Source organism: Carettochelys insculpta, chromosome 9 (assembly GCF_033958435.1).
Source record: "Carettochelys insculpta isolate YL-2023 chromosome 9, ASM3395843v1, whole genome shotgun sequence".
NCBI lineage: Eukaryota > Metazoa > Chordata > Testudines > Carettochelyidae > Carettochelys > Carettochelys insculpta.
Genome location: NC_134145.1, coordinates 10,706,665 through 10,725,223, shown reverse-complemented (window position 1 = coordinate 10,725,223; position 18,559 = coordinate 10,706,665). Strand labels below are relative to the sequence as shown.

Sequence of the window (18,559 nt, the reverse complement as noted above, 5' to 3'; positions counted from 1 at the left end):
AGCTCTGTCCACCACGAGCAGCTGGACTGCCCAGTCAAAACTGCCAAGAAGAAGCACAACAGACAGGGCTACCTGGTGTCCTGGAAGTTTTGTTTGTTGACAGAGCGCCCCTCAGAACATCCAGATAAGCTTTCTGTTGACAGAATCTGTCAACAGAGGTGTTCTGGTGCCTTTGTAATGTGGATGCTCTGTGGGTTTTGTCAACAGAACACCATTTTTTTTTTTTTTAAACCAACCTCTCCAGTGTAGACATAGCCTAAGAGATGTGAAATTATTTGTTTTTTCTGTTTGACAGGAATAGATTTCCTCTCAGTATTGTATTGATTGGATTCATTACTCACTACAAGTGTGTGTGTGCACACGCATGCTCATGTTTGCTGTTGCACAATACAGTTAAAAAGTACCAACTCAAGCACGGTATATATGCTGTTGCAGATTAATGTGCATGTAATCAGCACACTCTATAAAACAAACCAATAATTACAATTCTATTAATAAAAATGTTCTTCTATTCCACCAACCATTCAATCAAAAATGTACGAAACTGGGATGGCTAAATGTGCTCTGAAACAATATTGTTTTTTAAAAAAAATCTTTGCATTTAATGTAACATAGAGCAGTATATTTCCATTTCTGAATCAGGCAAGGGAAGAAAGTTACAGCTGGATGGATGATGTAAAGCATGGGGCATGATTGAGAGAAGAAAAGATTATAGATGTGAGGAGTTTAGGAGTCCTTAACTCTTCATTTCCAGACAACTGAGTTTGAAAACTGGGTTTCTATGGCATGGCTACTGCAGCTTTATTTCATGATATACCAGCTTACATAAATGAACTGAGGAACTACCAGTTCTCTTGTAAAGCTTGTGTGTCATCAGGTCCAGCTAATCTCCACCTGTATTGGAAACATTCTTAATAATTCCCTCCCCCCCTTTCAATTTTTTGATCCATGAATACTATCACCATGGTATCGTCATGTGATGTCTGATGACAATATTATCTTCCTGTAGAATCAAAGGCAATGTTGCATTAAAACTAGAAAAAAAATCTCCTGGTTGTCTTCTTAATTATCTCCAGAGGGCCTGGTTCTTCAAGGTCCTGATCACCTCTTGGGAGGGCTACATATTCTCAAATCTACTGATGTCCATAACTGTTGAGTGGGCTCAAACTCAAACGCCTGATTCTGAACTCCTTGAGTCAAAGGGACTATTGCTACTGGATTTCAGTGATGCAAAGTCAGACCCATTTATATCTATGTATGGGTACAGTGGGTACAGGAAATTAAACAAGCCCTTTGCCTCTTTTTAGTATTCAAGGCTTATTACCATGCAAGGTGCAGCATATGCATTTACCCTGACCTTGAAGTAATCTCTGCCTAAGAGGCTGTTATACCCAGGCAATTTATAATGATTTAAACCAGATTAGTGTAATTGGCAGGTAATCCAATTTGTTAATCAAGTTTGTCTTGTAATTTTGACAAAGCTATACTGCACTCTTTGCTTGAAAATATATTGTATTCGTAGTAAATGGTGATGGATCGATGCTATATGGTGTTCTTAGTAACACAATCATAATTTCTGCCTCCTGCTTCCGTGGCATACCTTCTTTCAGGCACCTCCAGTCCTTGTGGAAAATTATCTTTTAATGTGCAGTGTGCGCAGTAGCAGGTGAGTTGCAGAACAGTCAGGTCAATTGATCCATGTTACAAAGTAGGCTATTGTGCGGTGGTTGCCTATAATTTTTTTCAGGCTTAGAAATTGTATTAAGTATTTTGAGACGTTTCAGCATTGGTCAGTAAGAGCAGGTGTCAAACTATAAACTTGCCCTGTGTATACCATAGCCAGAGTCCTATGGTACTTCGTGCATATTTGTATAAGCTTGACCAATATATTGTAATTTGTTGAGTCCTCATTACCCGCTGTCAGGAAATATTTGATCTTTGGCCTCAAGCAGTGAAACTTTTGTCCCCTATATTTGGGGGTATCCTTCAGTTAGGGGGTCTGATATTTTATGGGAGGTATAAGAACTTCTGTTCTCACCTTGCCATGGGTTTACTCTGTGATGTTCAAGAAGTCCTTTGATTTCTCTGTGCCAATTTGCCAATCTGTATGAAAGGGCAGTTATAATAATATTGTACTTGCATATTGGTGGCTGGTGTGTTGAGTGCAGATCAATCCATAAAGTAAAAGGTAGTCCCCACTTGGAGGCACTCACAATCTCAGAAGACAAAAATCATCAGAAGTTCAGCTCAAAGTTGTTGGGGAAGCATGCTATAGAGATAGAGTATTGCATGAAAGTTTTTGTTCTTGTTTTTAGCTTTTAATATATCCTAGGATCTTAAATGCAGTGGGTGGGCCTCTTGAAATACATGCCTTTGCTGTTCAAGGGTAACATTTTCCAAAGTGCTTAAGCCCCATTGGCCTTAGTGAAAAGTTGAATTCCAGGCCTTTCAGGAAGAGTTGTATTTTAATACGATTCTCATTCACTATATATACTTGGCATTTTCCATGCCCTGGTGTCCATGTCTTTGATATTAGAAAAGTGCCTGTTTCATGAGCCAACTGCCTGTCAAAAGGGTGAATGCTAGTTCACATAGTGAGAGTTTAATGGGGTGTCTCGGCACCATTAAGTGGTAAGTTCAGTTTAAAAGCCTTCCAGGTTATTCTGCAAGTCCATTCAGTGATGATCTCAGATGATAGCACAGGATACTGGAACCCTTCCTATGTTCATTAAAGAAACTACACATTCTGCAAAAGCTGTCCAGAGGGATGGTCTTGCAAGCCAACCTGTTAGTAATCAATGCACCCCCCCCCCCCCAAAAAAAAATCTGGTGGCAGTCCTGTGACAATTCTAAAAGTATGTGTTTAAGTTCTTTGTTAGTCCATTCCCTACAATTGTTGGGTTTTGTCTCTGCTTGTCTAGCCAAGATACAACTTCTTGGAACACACTTGTGAGTGGGGATTTTTTTTTTTTTTTTTTTTTTTTTTTTTGCAGGTTTAGCAGTGTCCGTTGCTAAGGGAAAATGTGTTTAGCATGTGACCTGGACTGGATAGTGCAGCAAGAGGAATACTTATTTCCCAAATTATTACCCCATTAAAGAAAAGTTGTTGCTATTCAAAATACACCCAGGATTTTTTTACAACAGGATATTTATGAAACTACCTCAAACCACCTTAGATTATAATAAATATCTGTTAAATAGCTGGATATTTTACCAGGGAGACAAGTAAAATTCAACTCCAGCTGTGGCTGCTAGCTTTGATATGTCTGACAACAAGGATCATCATCTTGTGTTGCTGTCCTGACCGCCCAGCTGAGGCAAGGAGCTGCCACACTCCAGTCTAGACTCCCATCTCCTTCAGCTGGGAAATGGATGGCCAGGGAGCAGTCTGCCCTGTGAAAGATGTACTTCACCCAAGATGGCTTATGGCATAGGTATTGTAGACCCATGCAATAGGGTTTCAGTCATATGATGATTTTTCCCCCCATGTGAAGGTTTCTAGACTTCATGATTGTGAAGAAAGCCCCGCAAATGTGACCTGAGCATGACTGAGAGGTGTGAACTCTCCCTCCAAAACAATAGTCCTGTGGCACCTTTATAGAGTAACAGATAATCTATAAGGTACCACAGGACTACTTGTTTTTGCAGCTATAGTAGGGCCTCAACATTCACGAGGGTTCTATGTTCAGAACCCTTGTGAGTTTGTGGGGGGGAGGGGGAGCTTCAGAGCCTTGCGGAAGCAGTGGGCTCAATTTGCTGCTCGTGAATAATTGAATCTTCCTGTACAGACTAACTCAGCTACTCCTTCGGTACATGGATTTAATCCTCTGTTCAAATGCACAGGACAATCTATGTCCTACTGCTTTGGGAGGTCTGGCCAACTGTACCCCAGCACAGGGCTTTGGGCCAGGAGGAGACAAGTGGTAAAGGTTCTGTCCACTTAGTCCAGTAGACAAACTCTGAAGGGAGGGGTAAGTACTTGGAGAAACACAGCTGCCATCCTTGCTTCTCTAAGTGAGGGTGGGGAAGGGATCTCCTGCTGTTCCTTCAGGAGGTGAGAAAGGGATCTCATGGTGTTACCCTTGCCTTTCTAGAGTAGGTTGCAGCACCACGGCAAGTTAGTTGGGGGATGGGGGCTGTATCATGTGTGCCTAGGGCTCTAGATAGTCTTATCCTGGGCCAGCTCCTACCTCTTACCTCCACAGAAGCATAGCAGGATACCTTACCTGTTTCTTCTTCACCACCTCTAGCAACTTCAGGGAAGGGTTAAATGTCTTTTGTAATGTAACTGCTTTGTCCCAAAGGTATCCCCAAGAATTCTAACACTGACAATAGGTAACTTTCATATAGCCCTTCATCTGTGGAGCTCAAAGTTCTTCACAACAGAGCCTAGATAACATGATTCCTGTTGCCTGGCTGAGAAACTGAGGCACCAGGTGTGCAAGTGACTCACCCAATGCCATAAAGCAGGTTATAGGCAGAGCTGGTAAAATCTAGGGCTCTGAGCACATTGTATCCTGTTACATGTTGGTTATTTCCCATGATTGCCATTTGTCAGTGAAGTGGACAGCTGTCTTTTGTAGTAATGCCACTACACCATAAGTGGTTTTTAAGCTCCTATTTGGTGCTATAACACTTGTGTTTTACATTCTGAGGCTGCTCCACAGACCTTCCTTTTTCTCTAAAACAATACTTTAAGGTTAGATAAATTGAATTTAGATTATAAAGAATCAGGTCAAGACTGGAGCTGGGGGAAAAAAAGACCATCTCTTCCACTTTATTTTGGAAGTTGCTTTTAAAGAGATCTGAAAGAGGGAGAATGTTTTTCATCAGCACTTAGCTGCAGCAACTTCTGATGAATATAAAGATGAATAGGCAGGGTAAGGAAGAGTTTGAAAATGCTTCCTCCTCCTTACTCCATGCCCAGGTATTGCAGCTGTCAGATATTTATCCCCTATTGTTCTTTAGTGTTTGTTGTTAAACATGTTGAGAAAAATGGGGAATGTGTGAACAGAGGGAAGAACTAAGTGTGATCTAGCACCTCCATTATTCACAAAATTAGAACTAGTGTCTAGGTGAACTATAAGCGTAAAAATATACTATTCAGTCACCGAATAGGTTAAAACAGCTAATAAGAAACAAGAAAAAAATGATCATCCTTAATAGAAAAAAATAGTCAGCAATGACGTAGTGACTAATTCTCTGGTTCCCAGTGTCCTTGGCGGGGGCAAAAGAGATTAAAGTAACCCATGGGTCAGAGGCCTCCAAACAGTGGGGTGTGTTCTATAGGGGAGTACAGAGGAACATTAGAAATGTGTGGAAGGGCCTTGGCCAACCCTCGGGAGGTGGAACGGGAGGGAGGGAGTGGTACCAAGCCCCACTCTGGTCCCAGGCCAGACTACGGCCTAGCTCTTGGCTCTGCCTCCTGACTGTGGGTCTTAGGGAAGGTGAAAGGAGGATAGACCCCATTACTGATAAATGGAGGGGGAGGTGACAGCAAAGTGTTTGGAGACTACTGCCATTGGTGCTGATGTCATGGCAGCAGCCCTGGCTTGAGGGGGTTGCATCAGCCATTGATCAAAGCAGTAAACCCTGTATCTATCAGTCAGCAACCCCCTCTCCTCCATACAAATTGTTCCAGCACCCCTTGGGTGACCTTAGATTGCAGCAGCTCTTCAAAGCCTTGGGATGGCTGAATACCTCTGCTGGGTTTTTAAAACAGGTGAACAGCTCGAGGGAGCGGAGTCATGAAATGGCTTGTCCTTCTGGGTCCCAGCAGCCTTTGGGGTCAGGGAAGAGTGCTAAGGGACCCAGAGAGACTCCAGTAGCAACCACTCTTGAGAGCTAGGGGAAGGGGTTGTTGAAACAGTTAGGGCTCATAGTGGATTGACATGGTAGTGATCGATCCGCCAGCTGTCGATTTATCATGTTTGCTTAGACATGGTGGATTGATCTCTGGGAGCCCTCCTGTCAACTTGAATACTCCTTCAGAACCAGAAGAATATCTGGACTCGACAGGAGACCTGCTCCCCACTGACCTTACTGTGTAGAAGATGCTGCAGTGAGTATGTCAACTTCAGCTTTGCTATTTTGCATGGCTGAAGTTGTGCCAGGTAGATTAATTGGGTGTTTGGTGTAGACACAGCCTCAGGTTCACGCCATCTTCAGGCTGCAGAGAGGCAAACAGGAAAACATGGAGAAACAAGCAGTGGTAGTTGCAGCCTTTATTTTTCTTTCAGTAAAATACTACTTTAAAAAGAGGGACTCTGTAAAAATTGAGATTCCACTCTTCTCCGCCCCGCCCCCCCGCCGCCAAAGAGTGCTGTTATGGAGTTAAAACCCAGTTTGAGGAGGCAAAACATTGTTCAGGGTGGGCAGAGGTTGGTTGTGCCTTCAAGAAGAGAAACTGATACCTGTCTCAGGAATCTTTTCTTGGGTAGCCAGATGCCCAGCCTGTTGCCTAGCAAAATGTAATGGTGAATCAGAGAGTTGCTGAAAAGGAGTGCAAAATCCAAAGACACTTGACTGTTTCCTGCACCTGCCTATTCTGGTACACAGTATTACGACAGCTTGTTGCAAATAGTCTGCTCTGAAATTTGGAAAGATACCAAATACAACAATACTGCTGATACAGGGGATCCCTACGCTACTGATTTTATGTAAACACAGACCATACTGATACCTTGTGGGTTTAGGAGCCAAGATAAGATAAGTTCTATTTTTTTTTTTCCCCCCAAGACTTCCAGGCTGTGTCTACACTAGCACCCTGCTTTCGGAAGGGTGATGCTAATGAGACACTGCAGGATATGCTAATGAGGTGCTGCAATGAATATGCAGTGCCTAATTAGCATAATGGCACTCACAGCGCTTTGAAAGTGCCGCTTTCATGTGTGGCTTGTCTACACAGGGCCCTTTTCGAAAGGGCCATGCACATTTTGAAATCCCCTTATTCCTGTTGGTTACAGGAATAAGGGGATTTCGAAAGACCCCATGTAGACGAGCTGCGCATGATTGAAAGCAGCACTTTAAGTGCCGCGGCTGGTATTATGCTAATGAGGCGCTGCATATTTATTGCAGTGCTGTATTAGGATATCCTGCAGAGTCTCACTAGCATCCCCATTTCGAAAGAGGGGTACAAATGTAGACACAGCCCCAGATTCATTGGTAAATACACAAATATGATCTCAGAAAATGAGTATTTGAGTATACTGCTGAGTTAATACTATGTTTTTCCCTTCTTACAAAGTGACAAGCAAATAGGCTTCTGAGTTTGGAAAATCTTAATATTCTTGTCATCTTTGCTGTTAGAAAGCCTTGCACATTAACGTATTCTGGGTGAAGTTCAAGTGAAAGTACTGAAAATAAAGCTCTCCAGACTAGTGTCTTTTACTTGCCATTGGAGGCTGAGAAGATTAGAAGGAATAATGAAACTCTGCTTAGAATGAAAAGGCAGTGGTGCTGGGCTACTTTTAATAATGCGCTTGCTGAAAGACAGCCCCCTAATCCTGTCCCTCCTTGTGCCCTGAGCCTAGAGCAGGGCTGTGTACAAGGAGAGGTGATCCCAGTTGGGGTAAAGGGGCTGAGGCTGGAGCCAGCTGCTGGGACCCAGTGTGTGAGGCCCTGCCTAAAACTTGGGGGTGTAGCACCCTCTGAACACCTAGTTCCCACAGCTTTTGTAAAAAGGCACGTTAAGTGACAAGGACAACAGCTGGTATATGTTGTTTAATATAGAGAAAAATGAAGTAATTCCAAGTCTAGGAACAAGGATTTTTATCAACAGATTTGCTAAACGAGGCAGTTCTCCAGCATGTGGATTGTGGTAAAGACTAGGAGCCTCCATGGGCAAACGGAACAAATTCAGACTTGGAACAAGTGGGTGCAAGTTCATTAGACTTTGGGTCTGAATTTGCCCCACGTTAAAAGTTTCCCTAGTCCACAGGTACGGTACAAAGTCACAAGATAGTAGGGGCATGTTCTTCCCTTTTCTCCTGGGGAGTTAAGTCAGAGAAATTTGGCCTCAGGGTTAATTAGAAGTGAGAGAGGCTGAAATTCTGTGCACTACTGCTAGTGTAAATCTGCCATAACTATTGACTTCAAGACAAAAAAGCGGTCAAGTAGCACTTTAAAGACTAACAAAATAATTTATTAGGTGAGCTTTCGTGGAACAGACCCACGCCTTCAGACCATAGCCAGACCAGAACAGACTCAATATTTAAGGCGCAGAGAACCAAAAACAGTAATCAAGGTGGACAAATCAGAAAAAAATTATCAAGGTGAGCAAATCAGAGAGTAGAGGGGCAGGGGGGGTGGGGAGCCAAGAATTAGATAAAGCCAATTATGCAAATGAGCCCCTATAGTGACCCAGAAAATTCCAATCTCGGTTCAAACCACATGTTAATGTGTTGAATTTGAATATAAGACAGTTCAGCAGCCTCTCTTTGAAGAATGTTGTGAAAATTCCTCTTCAGTAACATGCAAACTCTTAAGTCATTAAGCCTGAAGAGTCATTAAGTTACTGAGGAGGAATTTTCACAACACTCTTCTGCCCCTCCACTCTCTGATTTGCTCACCTTGATAATATTTTTTTCTGATTTGTCCACCTTGATTACTGTTTTTGGTTCTCTGTGCCTTAAATATTGAGTCTGTGCTGGTATGGCTATGGTCTGAAGGCGTGGGTCTGTTCCATGAAAGCTCACCTAATAAATTACTTCATTAGTCTTTAAAGTGCTACTTGATTCCTTTTTTGTGTTGATAGTATATAGACTAGCATGGCTTTCTCTCTGTTACTATTGACTTCAAGGTTTTATTTTGTATTTAGGCCTTCTGTACATGGAGTAGAACCACTTTTGCCAAGTCTTTCCATATTTAGCCCTTACAGCAGGGTAGTAAGGTATCAGGTTAGATTTGTCTGAGATGATGTACAAAACTAAAGTTGTATATGGCTGTATTTTACGGTGTGTGGTTCCTTTTTTTTTGGTTCCTTTTACTTCATTGCCTGTCTGCTACACACAAAGATTTCCCCTTATAGGTATCAAGAACTTATCTGGAAGGTCAGATTTTTTTGGTTATACAACTTAGTGTCCCTCTAATCAGCATAATAGACTATTATCCTTAAATAGATAGTAACTTAATATCCATATGACAGTCTATAACTCTGGCTGGGGTTCTATATTAAGTAGATGAGAATTTTTCAGTGGGTTCTGCCCTTGAACAGCAGTGTGTTCACAGTATAACATGTCCATTTATTACAGTTAAACTGTTCTTGTGCAATGTTTCTTTATGCATTTTTATCATACACATTGTAATCCTTTTGCTTCTACATCACAGGTTCAACAGTGTGACCAATCTTGATTCATACACTCACAGCAAAGCCTCCATCTGTCTCATGGATTATAGATCTAAATTGGTAACTATCATTTGCTTGCAGTAATTTATTACCAATTATGTTAACAGTTCATGATCTGTTTTCTGCTTTTGTGAAGTCTTAAATTACTACATCATATGTGAAAATTTGCTTCAGGTTCTGGCATTATTTTTATTGTAGATTTTATTCTTTAGGTTGCATACCCAGGCTGGAAAAATCCATTCTTGATTGAAACTTGCTATTCAGAATTTTATTAGGATAGTACTTTATTCCTAGAGAGAGTAATTTAAAAAAATAATTTTTCAATTCTGCAGTGCGTAAGACTTGAATTTATATGACTAAAAATGAGTCAAATGTGAAGGTTTTAGTAAAAAAAAAATTACCTACTCTAAACATGGGTGAAACTTTGGATGGTTTTTTTTTTTTTTTTTTTTTGGAAAGTAGCTATTTCACTTGTTTGCACACTGTAATTACATTTAAAAATTCTCACGAATTTTTACTTGATTTGTGAATACAGGTTGAACCTCTCTCGTACGGCACCCTCAGCACCTGAGCTGGTGCAGGACGAGAGAATTTGCTGGGCAACGGGAGGCCACTGTTTTCCAGCACATTACCAACATTCCCACTGCTTACTGGGCTCTTAAAAGATATTTAGAGGTAAATTACAGCTAAATAACAGCACAGAACATAGAGAGCCAGGACTGGTGGCTGTAAACTAACTTTATGGGACCATGGGAAACTGATCCAAGTCCATGGTAAGTGGTCACCCAGCTAACTAAAATCATACTGGATTACAGAGTTTGCTAGATGAGAGCGCTCCGGATTAGAGAGGTTCAACCTGTACCAGGAAAAGGAAGGAAACTACTGGGTTATATAGGCCATTATCCCACCACTTCCAAGCACTTGATTACAAAATAATTTTAATAACTTTCTGTTGTAGCTCCTGTACAGTCTTGTATTGAATATCTCCAGAGAAGACAGAAAGGCAGCCTCCCTTGACAGTTTGATCCATTGTCTATCTGTGACAGTTGAATATAACCCTCCTTTTAGCCCCTATCTTGGTTGATATTTAAAGATACCCAGCAGTCAGAATAGTGGGGCTCTATTCATGTGTATGTCCCTTCCCTTGACAGCTGTTAACTCTTCCTCCTTCCCATTGACGATGTGCCAACCTACTCCGGGTCCCGTGGGTGCACATGGGGTGTGATACAGCGGGGGGAGTTGGGTGGCCCAGGACCAACCACCCCACCTTTATAGCAGCCTGATATAGTGTAGCAGCAATATGTGATTCAGTGTATTCACTTTAAAACCTAGGTTTCCACAGTATTATGAGTACCAGGAACAATAACACTCCGATTGTGAACACCACAATGCCCTGTGGCTGTTCTAAGTCCCAATAATTCTCTATACAGACCCAGCTAGACCAGCTAGTGGTATTTACCAATAGTGATTTATTCATTTATTCGTAACTACAATTACTTAACACTTGTTAGTTATTTATTTGGCATAAGGTAAATACTAGGTTACATATAACTATATATAATTACATGTGACTTACCAATAACATCCAATGCTCCCACATCTCACCAATAACTACGTTACAGCGGCCCTTCAAGTCAGAGATACGGCTTGGTTGGGACCTTTCGTGGTGGTGACGTCCGGGTGATCAGGCCGGGGTCTGCTGTCTGGACTGGAAGTTGCTAGCCTCCGCCTTGTGTCCAGGAGCCCACACCCTTATTCCTGCTAAATCACCTTTTATACTGTTTCTTTCTTGGGGGTTCGATACCTGGCCAATTAAAGCGTTTGTTACCTAATTTGGGCTTTCTATCCTCCCGGCCTGTTAGAACATGTTACAAGATTTCCTCTGTCCTTGGTCTTTTTCTGAACCTCCCCTGAGACCCTCTGATGTTGTACAACCAAGATGTTCTCTTTGGGGGGCTTCCAGCTACTAGCCCCAGCTGTTCTCTTTGGGGGCTTACTATCTGCTTGTCAGGATGTTCTCTTTGGGGACTCTCCAACTACTTGTCAACTTTCTGATTTTTTTTCTCCTGGCCTGACTTCAGACCTTCCCGCCGTTGTATGATAGCATTCCAAGATGGAGTGTATGGTCATTCTGCCTTGCGAGTGAGGCCCGGCCACCAGGTGCTCGTGCTCCCACACCCATCATGGCTCCACATCATTGATGACAGCCACATTCCTTTTTCCTCTTCTCTGCTGGGTCGCTTTGAGCCATAGATGGTAACTAGGCATTATTAGACAAAAGTGCATGTGTGTTTGAAAGAGAGGGAGAGACACTTATACCAGGGACAGTTGCCTAATGATGACAGATCTATTGGTCTGTAGAAAGTTTCTCAGGAGGTGGAATGGTGGCTCCTTTGCTTGGGACACTTAAAATTAGGTTGGTTAAAGCACTAGAGAAAATACTGTTGTAAAGACTTGGCATCAAGAGACACACAAAATGCCCTAAATATGTGTCTCTAACTTTTGTAATTTCCAGCAAAAATAAAAATGCAAATCATCTGCGTGATAAAAGGTGAGACAACTAACAGTGTAGACTTTATATTACGAGTGAGAGCCCATATCCCATAGAGCAATGGGGGCAATTCACACATCTCTGATCCACGGTCCTTCATTATCTCTGTGCATGTTGAGAAGAACATTGCTCTATCAGTTGTCATTCAGACCATCTTTTCACCTTCCAGATGGTTTGTTTTTTTTTTTTTTAAAATGCGGTCTTATATTATCTGGAACCTAATAGGTCCTCCAGAGCAGTATTAACATAAGAATGGCCATACTGGGTCAGATTAAAGACCCATCTAGCTCAGTATCCTGTCTTCTGACAGTGGCCAGTGTCAGGTGCCCCAGAGGGAGTGAAAAGAAAAGATAATCAAGTGATCCTCTAGTCTAGTAGAATTCTATGTAGCACCTACTCACATTAGCCCATAAAGAGAATGTAACTACTGGTCCCCACTCACTTCAGTTTGTCCTTCTGTGACCCAGAGCAGGACACACAATGCACTCAGAACCTCACCTTAATGACTCTGATCTCTGTGCAATACGTCGAGCTGTTTCAGGTCAGTCCCCGGTGCATGGATATCCATGAGGAAGAACAGCATGACAGTTGGGGTTGTTGCTAGCATTCACAGGCTGAGATGAGGAGAAGAACTGAATGGATGACAGAGACCAAACTACCCTCTCGCCCTAGGGAGACTTATCAAAACAAAAAAGCAGTAAAGTAGCACTTTAAAGACTAACAAAATAATTTATTAGGTGAATTTTCGTGGGACAGACTTACTTCTTCAGACCATAGCCATACCAGAACAGACTCAATATTTAAGGCACAGAGAACCAAAAACAGTAAGCAAGGTTGACAAATCAGAAAAAGAAATAATCAAGGTGAGCAAATCAGGGAGTAGAGGGGGGTGGGAGTCAAGAATTAGCTTGGCTTATTCTAATTCTTGACTCCCCACCTCTGCTCTCTGATTTGCTCACCTTAATTATTTTTTTTTTCTGATTTGTCAACCTTGCTTTTACTGTTTTTGGTTCTCTGTGCCTTAAATATTGAGTCTGTTCTGGTATGGCTATGGTCTGAAGAAGTGAGTCTGTCCCACGAAAACTCACCTAATAAATTATTTTGTTAGTCTTTGAAGTGCTACTTTACTGCTTTTTTGTTTAGATAGTATGTAGACTAGCATGGCTTTTTCTCTGTTACTAGAGAGACTTAATACACATTGATAGAGAGGTGTGGAAGTTGTCACTACCCCTGGATTTTTGGAAATGGTAATGTAGAAGGGGAGGATTTCATTCTCCAGAGATTTCCATTTGCAGCTTCTGACTAGCACTAAATTCACATGGAAATTATTAGTACGAACCACTACGGCAGTTCCTCCTCACTTACTGGGAATGAGGGTGCTTGACACCACATACGTTTTGGGTCCTTGATTCTCATTTCTGCTTACTTGGGTTTAGGAGATAATTTGTGCTGCAGCTGTCTGACATGCTTTGTCACTGCAGATTCCCCTGTTGTGCTTGGAAGAAATTATTATGGCATCCCACACCAATTAACTGCATGCAGCTTTTCATTTGACCGGTCATTCTGGGCATGTCTCAGAATGTCTGAATACTTTATTCACAGGAGAGATAACACTGTGTGATGATGGGCATTATAATAAAAATATCCTGGTTTCACAATAGAGTATCAGACACCATAAGGAGTAATTTCCATCATAATATGGGCAGATTCCACCTCGAACAAAAGCCCTTTTACCTTTGGTAATGCATTTCTGTAGAGCAGGCTACCCATATTAATGATGCATTTACCTGAAAAGAACTGGCTGATTTGGGCAAACAGAATCACCTCTCTATTTCTTTTTTGATATCTTCAATGGCATATGACAGTGGACAATTTTGTTCACAGTGAAAATGGCTATGAGGATAAAGCTCATCTGTGTAGGAGACAGCTTGCTCAGGGCCTGTTCCATTATTGTGGAACAAACTGCTGAGGGAACTAAGGATTAAAACAAACCTTACCACGTTCCACTTCACATTGAAGACCCGTTTTTTTTTTTTTTGACCTTGCCTTCTCCAATATAAATACATAGAGCTATATATGTGTGCATGTGTAATTTAAAAGGGTATTTGAGATGATCAGCTGTGTTGGTGGTAAAATAACCAGAATGTCCAGGGATTTATAAAAGTGTTTCCTTTGAAAGGGTCGTGGCACAAGTGTAGCCCTCTGACCAGTGAGTAACATGTCTCATCCAATCCACAAAGAATGTGGATTTGTTGCAGCCTCCAGATACAGGGATTGGATCTTTATCAACCTGTACACTCATGCTTTTCTCTGGTGTCAGCGGAGAGGTGGTGGTCACTCAAGGGTTGAGGTACCAGGTTGAGAAAATGGAGGAAAGCTGCTAGAAAGGAAAATAAAATTTCTTTTTCTGTCCTCATGTTTCTTTGCTGTGTTTCTGAGGCTCCAGCCTATTTCTGGGGAAATAAAATCTCTCCTTGCCTGTGATTGTTCAGAAAGGTCCTTTGTCAAACTCCTAGCCTCTCCTTTTCAATCCTTTATACAGACACCAAAACCAAGAAATGGGACAGTGTAGTCATAGGTGCTGCTGGCTTGATGTGGTTTCCATTCTATATAGGGTTTACAGTTTGATTTAGTGGCTCTCAAAACTCCCTGCTATCAAAATGGTTTCACTCACTCAGAGTGATTTGCACAGCTCTTCAAGCAGAGTACAGCCAAGGTTCTTCTCAGTGGTTGGTCCCTCAGGCCCTGGCTCAGTTTCTTCGTGAACAAGGATGAGAAGGGAAAAAGAGTCTGTGTTTCTCTCGTCTGAGAGCCACCAAACCATTTCCTCTTTCTAGCTGCTTGTCTGTCCGGGATTAGTCACTCTCCTGCCCCAATTGGCAGGCAGAGTGGGGGTTCTCCATACTGCTCTAGCAGGGGGATATGCCCTTCAGGCGGGCCAACAGACATGCTAGATCTTTGAGCAAGATGGAAGGTGGCAGCTCCATGTTCCAAAGGCGGGCAGAAGGGGTGGTGCTGTGGGCAACCAGCCCTCAGAGCTGCCTGGGGTGTGCTGTGCCTCTTCTTCCCTGCGACCTCCAGCCAGCCCTCAGAGCTACCCAGATTGTGCTGTGCAGTGCTCCAGCAGCAATTTAAAAGTTATGGGTCTCTGGGTGCGGCAGTGAAAGAGTCCAGGAGATCTGGGTCCTTTTGAATTGCCAGGCCCTGGGCAGTTCCTCCTTTGGCCTCTAATTCCCATAATAAATGAGTATTTAAATCTGGTAAACCAAGGCTTGCAACAAAACTTCTACAATGGTTAGATTCTGATTTCATTTACATATGCTTTGCAGTTGTCACACTTGCTCCAGATACCTACCAAAGGAGGTTAAACTGTAATGCATTGTTTCTATGGGTTTCATTGTGAGCTCTGGTTTTTCAGGATTTAATAAGTTAACTGTTTCAAGTATCATTAGATGTTTAATTATGAGGTCAGATGCAGTTATAAATTGCAAAAAGTATTTAAATTGGAGTTCGTGATGAGCAATTTAAAAAAGTAGATGTGGTTTCTAATGTTCTGCTATGGATTGGTTTTAAAAAAAACAGATGGAGTTGATTCCTCATATGGGCTATCTCCTTTATCTGAGTTTACAGTTTAGAAAATAGCATACTTAATGGCAGTGTAAGAGGAAGGAAGATTACATTTGGAGTCACCATAGAGAAAAGTGTGCATGAACATAAGAATGGCCACACTGGGTGAGACCAAAGATCCATCTAGCCCCTTATTCTGTCTTCTGACAGTTGCCAATGCCAGGTGCTCCAGAAGAAGTAAACAGGACATCATCATCAATAACCATCGGCTCAGCACCTGTTGGTCTCTGATGCCTCTCTTTCTACTTCTTTCCATCTTTCCCTATCCAGTGCACAGTGACTTAGTTTCTGTAGACTAGCTCCACACCAATCTACATCATCATCATCTATCCATTCTCTGGGGGGTCTGCCTCTCCTATTCAAACCATCCATTATGCTGAATACTAGGATCTTGATTTTTCTTTCATCATTCATTCTGCAAATATGTCCAAATAGTTGTAACTTCCATTTTATAACCTTCTGCAGCAGGTTCTGTTTTGGCTGCGTCTTCCCATATAATTCCTCATTGGTGACCTTCTGCATTCATCCTATTCTCAGAATCTTTCTGTAACAACTCCTTTCAAACACCAATATTCATCTTTTTGAATCTTTCATTATCACCCATGTCTCACATCTGTACAACATGCTGCTGAATACACACGTTTTCAAGACACCCAGCTTTGTTCTTAAGTTAATTGCTTTTTGCTTTTCCAGATCTTATCCGTTACCTTCAAACTCGCTCTTGCTTTCACTCTTCTAGTCGCTATTTCTTTCTTAGTCTAGATCATATGTGAACTTCTCTACATTTTCTAGTTGAATGCCATCGACAATGGTCTTCCTTCCTATTTCCTTATCTCCAAATACTATTGTTTTTGTTTTATTGATGTTCGTAATCAGTCCGTACCACTTCCCTTCATTGTTTAACACCCGCACCATTTTCGCTAGCTTCTTATTTTCCTCAATAACTATGTCATCCGCCAGTTAATTCTTTTTCCGTGCAGATATTCCTTCTACCTCTTCCTTGATCTCGTCCATTGCTCTTTCCAGATGTGTGGTGAAGATACATGGCGATATTGGATCTCCTTGTCTCGTACCTCTACTTATTTTTAAACCAACTTTCCAACTCCCCGCATATTCTCACCACTGCCTCCACATTATCATTGACATCTTTCAACAACCGTATCAGTCTGCTATCCACTCCATATGACTCCAACACCACCCAAGTCACTTTGTGATCTATACTGTCAAATGCCTTTTGAAAATCAACGAAGCAAGTGTATACATTTTTGTTCTTTCATTGAGCTTTCTCCACTATCAGTCTTAGTGCCAATATCTGCTGAATGGTACTTCTGTCTTTTCTGAACCCTGCTTCCTCGTCTGCTATACATTCTTCTATTTGCAATCTTAATCCATAGCAGCATTGGCACCTTACCTAGAGGACCCATTAGGGCAATCATTCTGTAGTTCTTGCACTCCAATGTACTTCCTTTCTTGGGTATTGTCACTAGCACCAATCTTGTCCATTCCTTAGGCACCTTTCCTTCTTCCCATGCTATATTACATAGTCAGTGTATCATGCTTTCTCGGCCGTATTTGATCACCTCTCCTGTGAACTTATCATTTCCAGGGCTCTTGTTGTTCTTTAGTCATTTCACTGCTTTTTCTACTTCCTCCTTCAAAATATTGGTGTTGCTCTCGATGCTCGGGGGAGATCTGTCTTTCAATTCTTCAGTTGGTCTCTCTGAGACAGTAGGGTCCAACTGTGCTTTGTATAGATCGGTGCAATATCTTCTCCCTGCTCATGAGCACTTCTTGGTTCTCATCTTTGATCGCCATCTGCTTTGGTTGCCATTTCCTATTAATATTCCTAATTGTCTTATACACCTTCCTGGTCTTATATTCGCCATAATACCTCTCGATATCTTCACATTGCTCCTGTAACCATTTCTCCTTATCCTTTCTGTCTGCTTTCCTTAACTCGTATTTCATCCTATATTGCTGTTCTGCCATCTCAGAAACATCTCTTCTGATCTTCAACACTCTTTTCTCTTGAGCCAACTTCAGTTTCTTCTGAGTAATCCACTTCTTATTGATCTTTTCTTCTTCTGGAACAGTCTGCTCAATTGCCTCTTCTATAGTGATGGCTATCCCTGTGACTCTCTTGTCTAGGTCTTTCTATGTCGCGATATTCTTTACCTTTTCTTCAAGCGCTGTTCTGTATGCTTTCCCTGTTTCTTCCTCACATAGCCTCGCCATGTCTCTTTTCTTAAACTGTCTTACATTTTCTTTTGAGTTTTATCTTGATGTTTGCAACCACTGGACTGTGGTCTGAGTCTATATCTGCTCCTTGGAAAGTTCAGCATTGCTGTACTGATGTTATCAATCTTCTTATCAAAATCATATCTATCATGTTCTTAGACTTACTGTCTGAGCCAGCATCTTTTAGTTGTACTGGCATCAAATTTAATTCGTATTGTTTGATGGTCAGCGCATCGACACACATCTGACCAACCCACTTCCTTCATCCAGGCTTGGGACTGGCATGGAACTCAGTGGCATCATGGCGGAATTAAACAGAACAGGTAACCATCAAGTGAGTCATCCCCTGTCACCCATTCCCACCCTCTGACAAACTATGGCTAGGGATGCCATTCCTGCCCATCTTTGGTAATAGCCACTGATGGACCTATCCTCCATGAATATATCTAGCTCTTTTAGGAACCCAGTTAGTCTTGGCCTTCACAATATCTCCTGGCAAAGAGTTCCACAAGTTAACTGCGTGTTGCATTAAGAACCTTCTTTTATTTTAAACCTACTACCTAGTAACTCAATGTGGTGTCCCCTCGTTATTGTGTTATGGGAAGGAGTAAATACATCATGATTGGCATGGAAAAATTAGAGTTAATAGACATCTATAATAACCCCCTTGGTCATCTCTTTTCCAAGCTGAAAAGCACCATTCATATTACTCTCCCAAAAAGGCAGCCTTTCTGTAACTCTGTTAATTTTTGTTGCCCGTTTCCTGAACTTTTTCCAATGCCAATATATATTTTTTG

The 18,559-nt window shown here is 41.8% G+C and overlaps 1 protein-coding gene across 1 annotated transcript in view; it reads left to right on the top strand.

Moving 5' to 3' along the window:
* RAB3B (RAB3B, member RAS oncogene family) overlaps positions 1-18,559 on the top strand; it is a 125,022-nt gene that overhangs the window by 1,581 nt on the left and 104,882 nt on the right. Inside the window, exon 2 of the mRNA XM_075003188.1 lies at positions 9,328-9,406. Within this exon, the coding sequence (XP_074859289.1) occupies positions 9,386-9,406 (21 nt within the window). The 5' untranslated portion in view covers positions 9,328-9,385. The remainder of the gene's footprint in view (positions 1-9,327; positions 9,407-18,559) is intronic.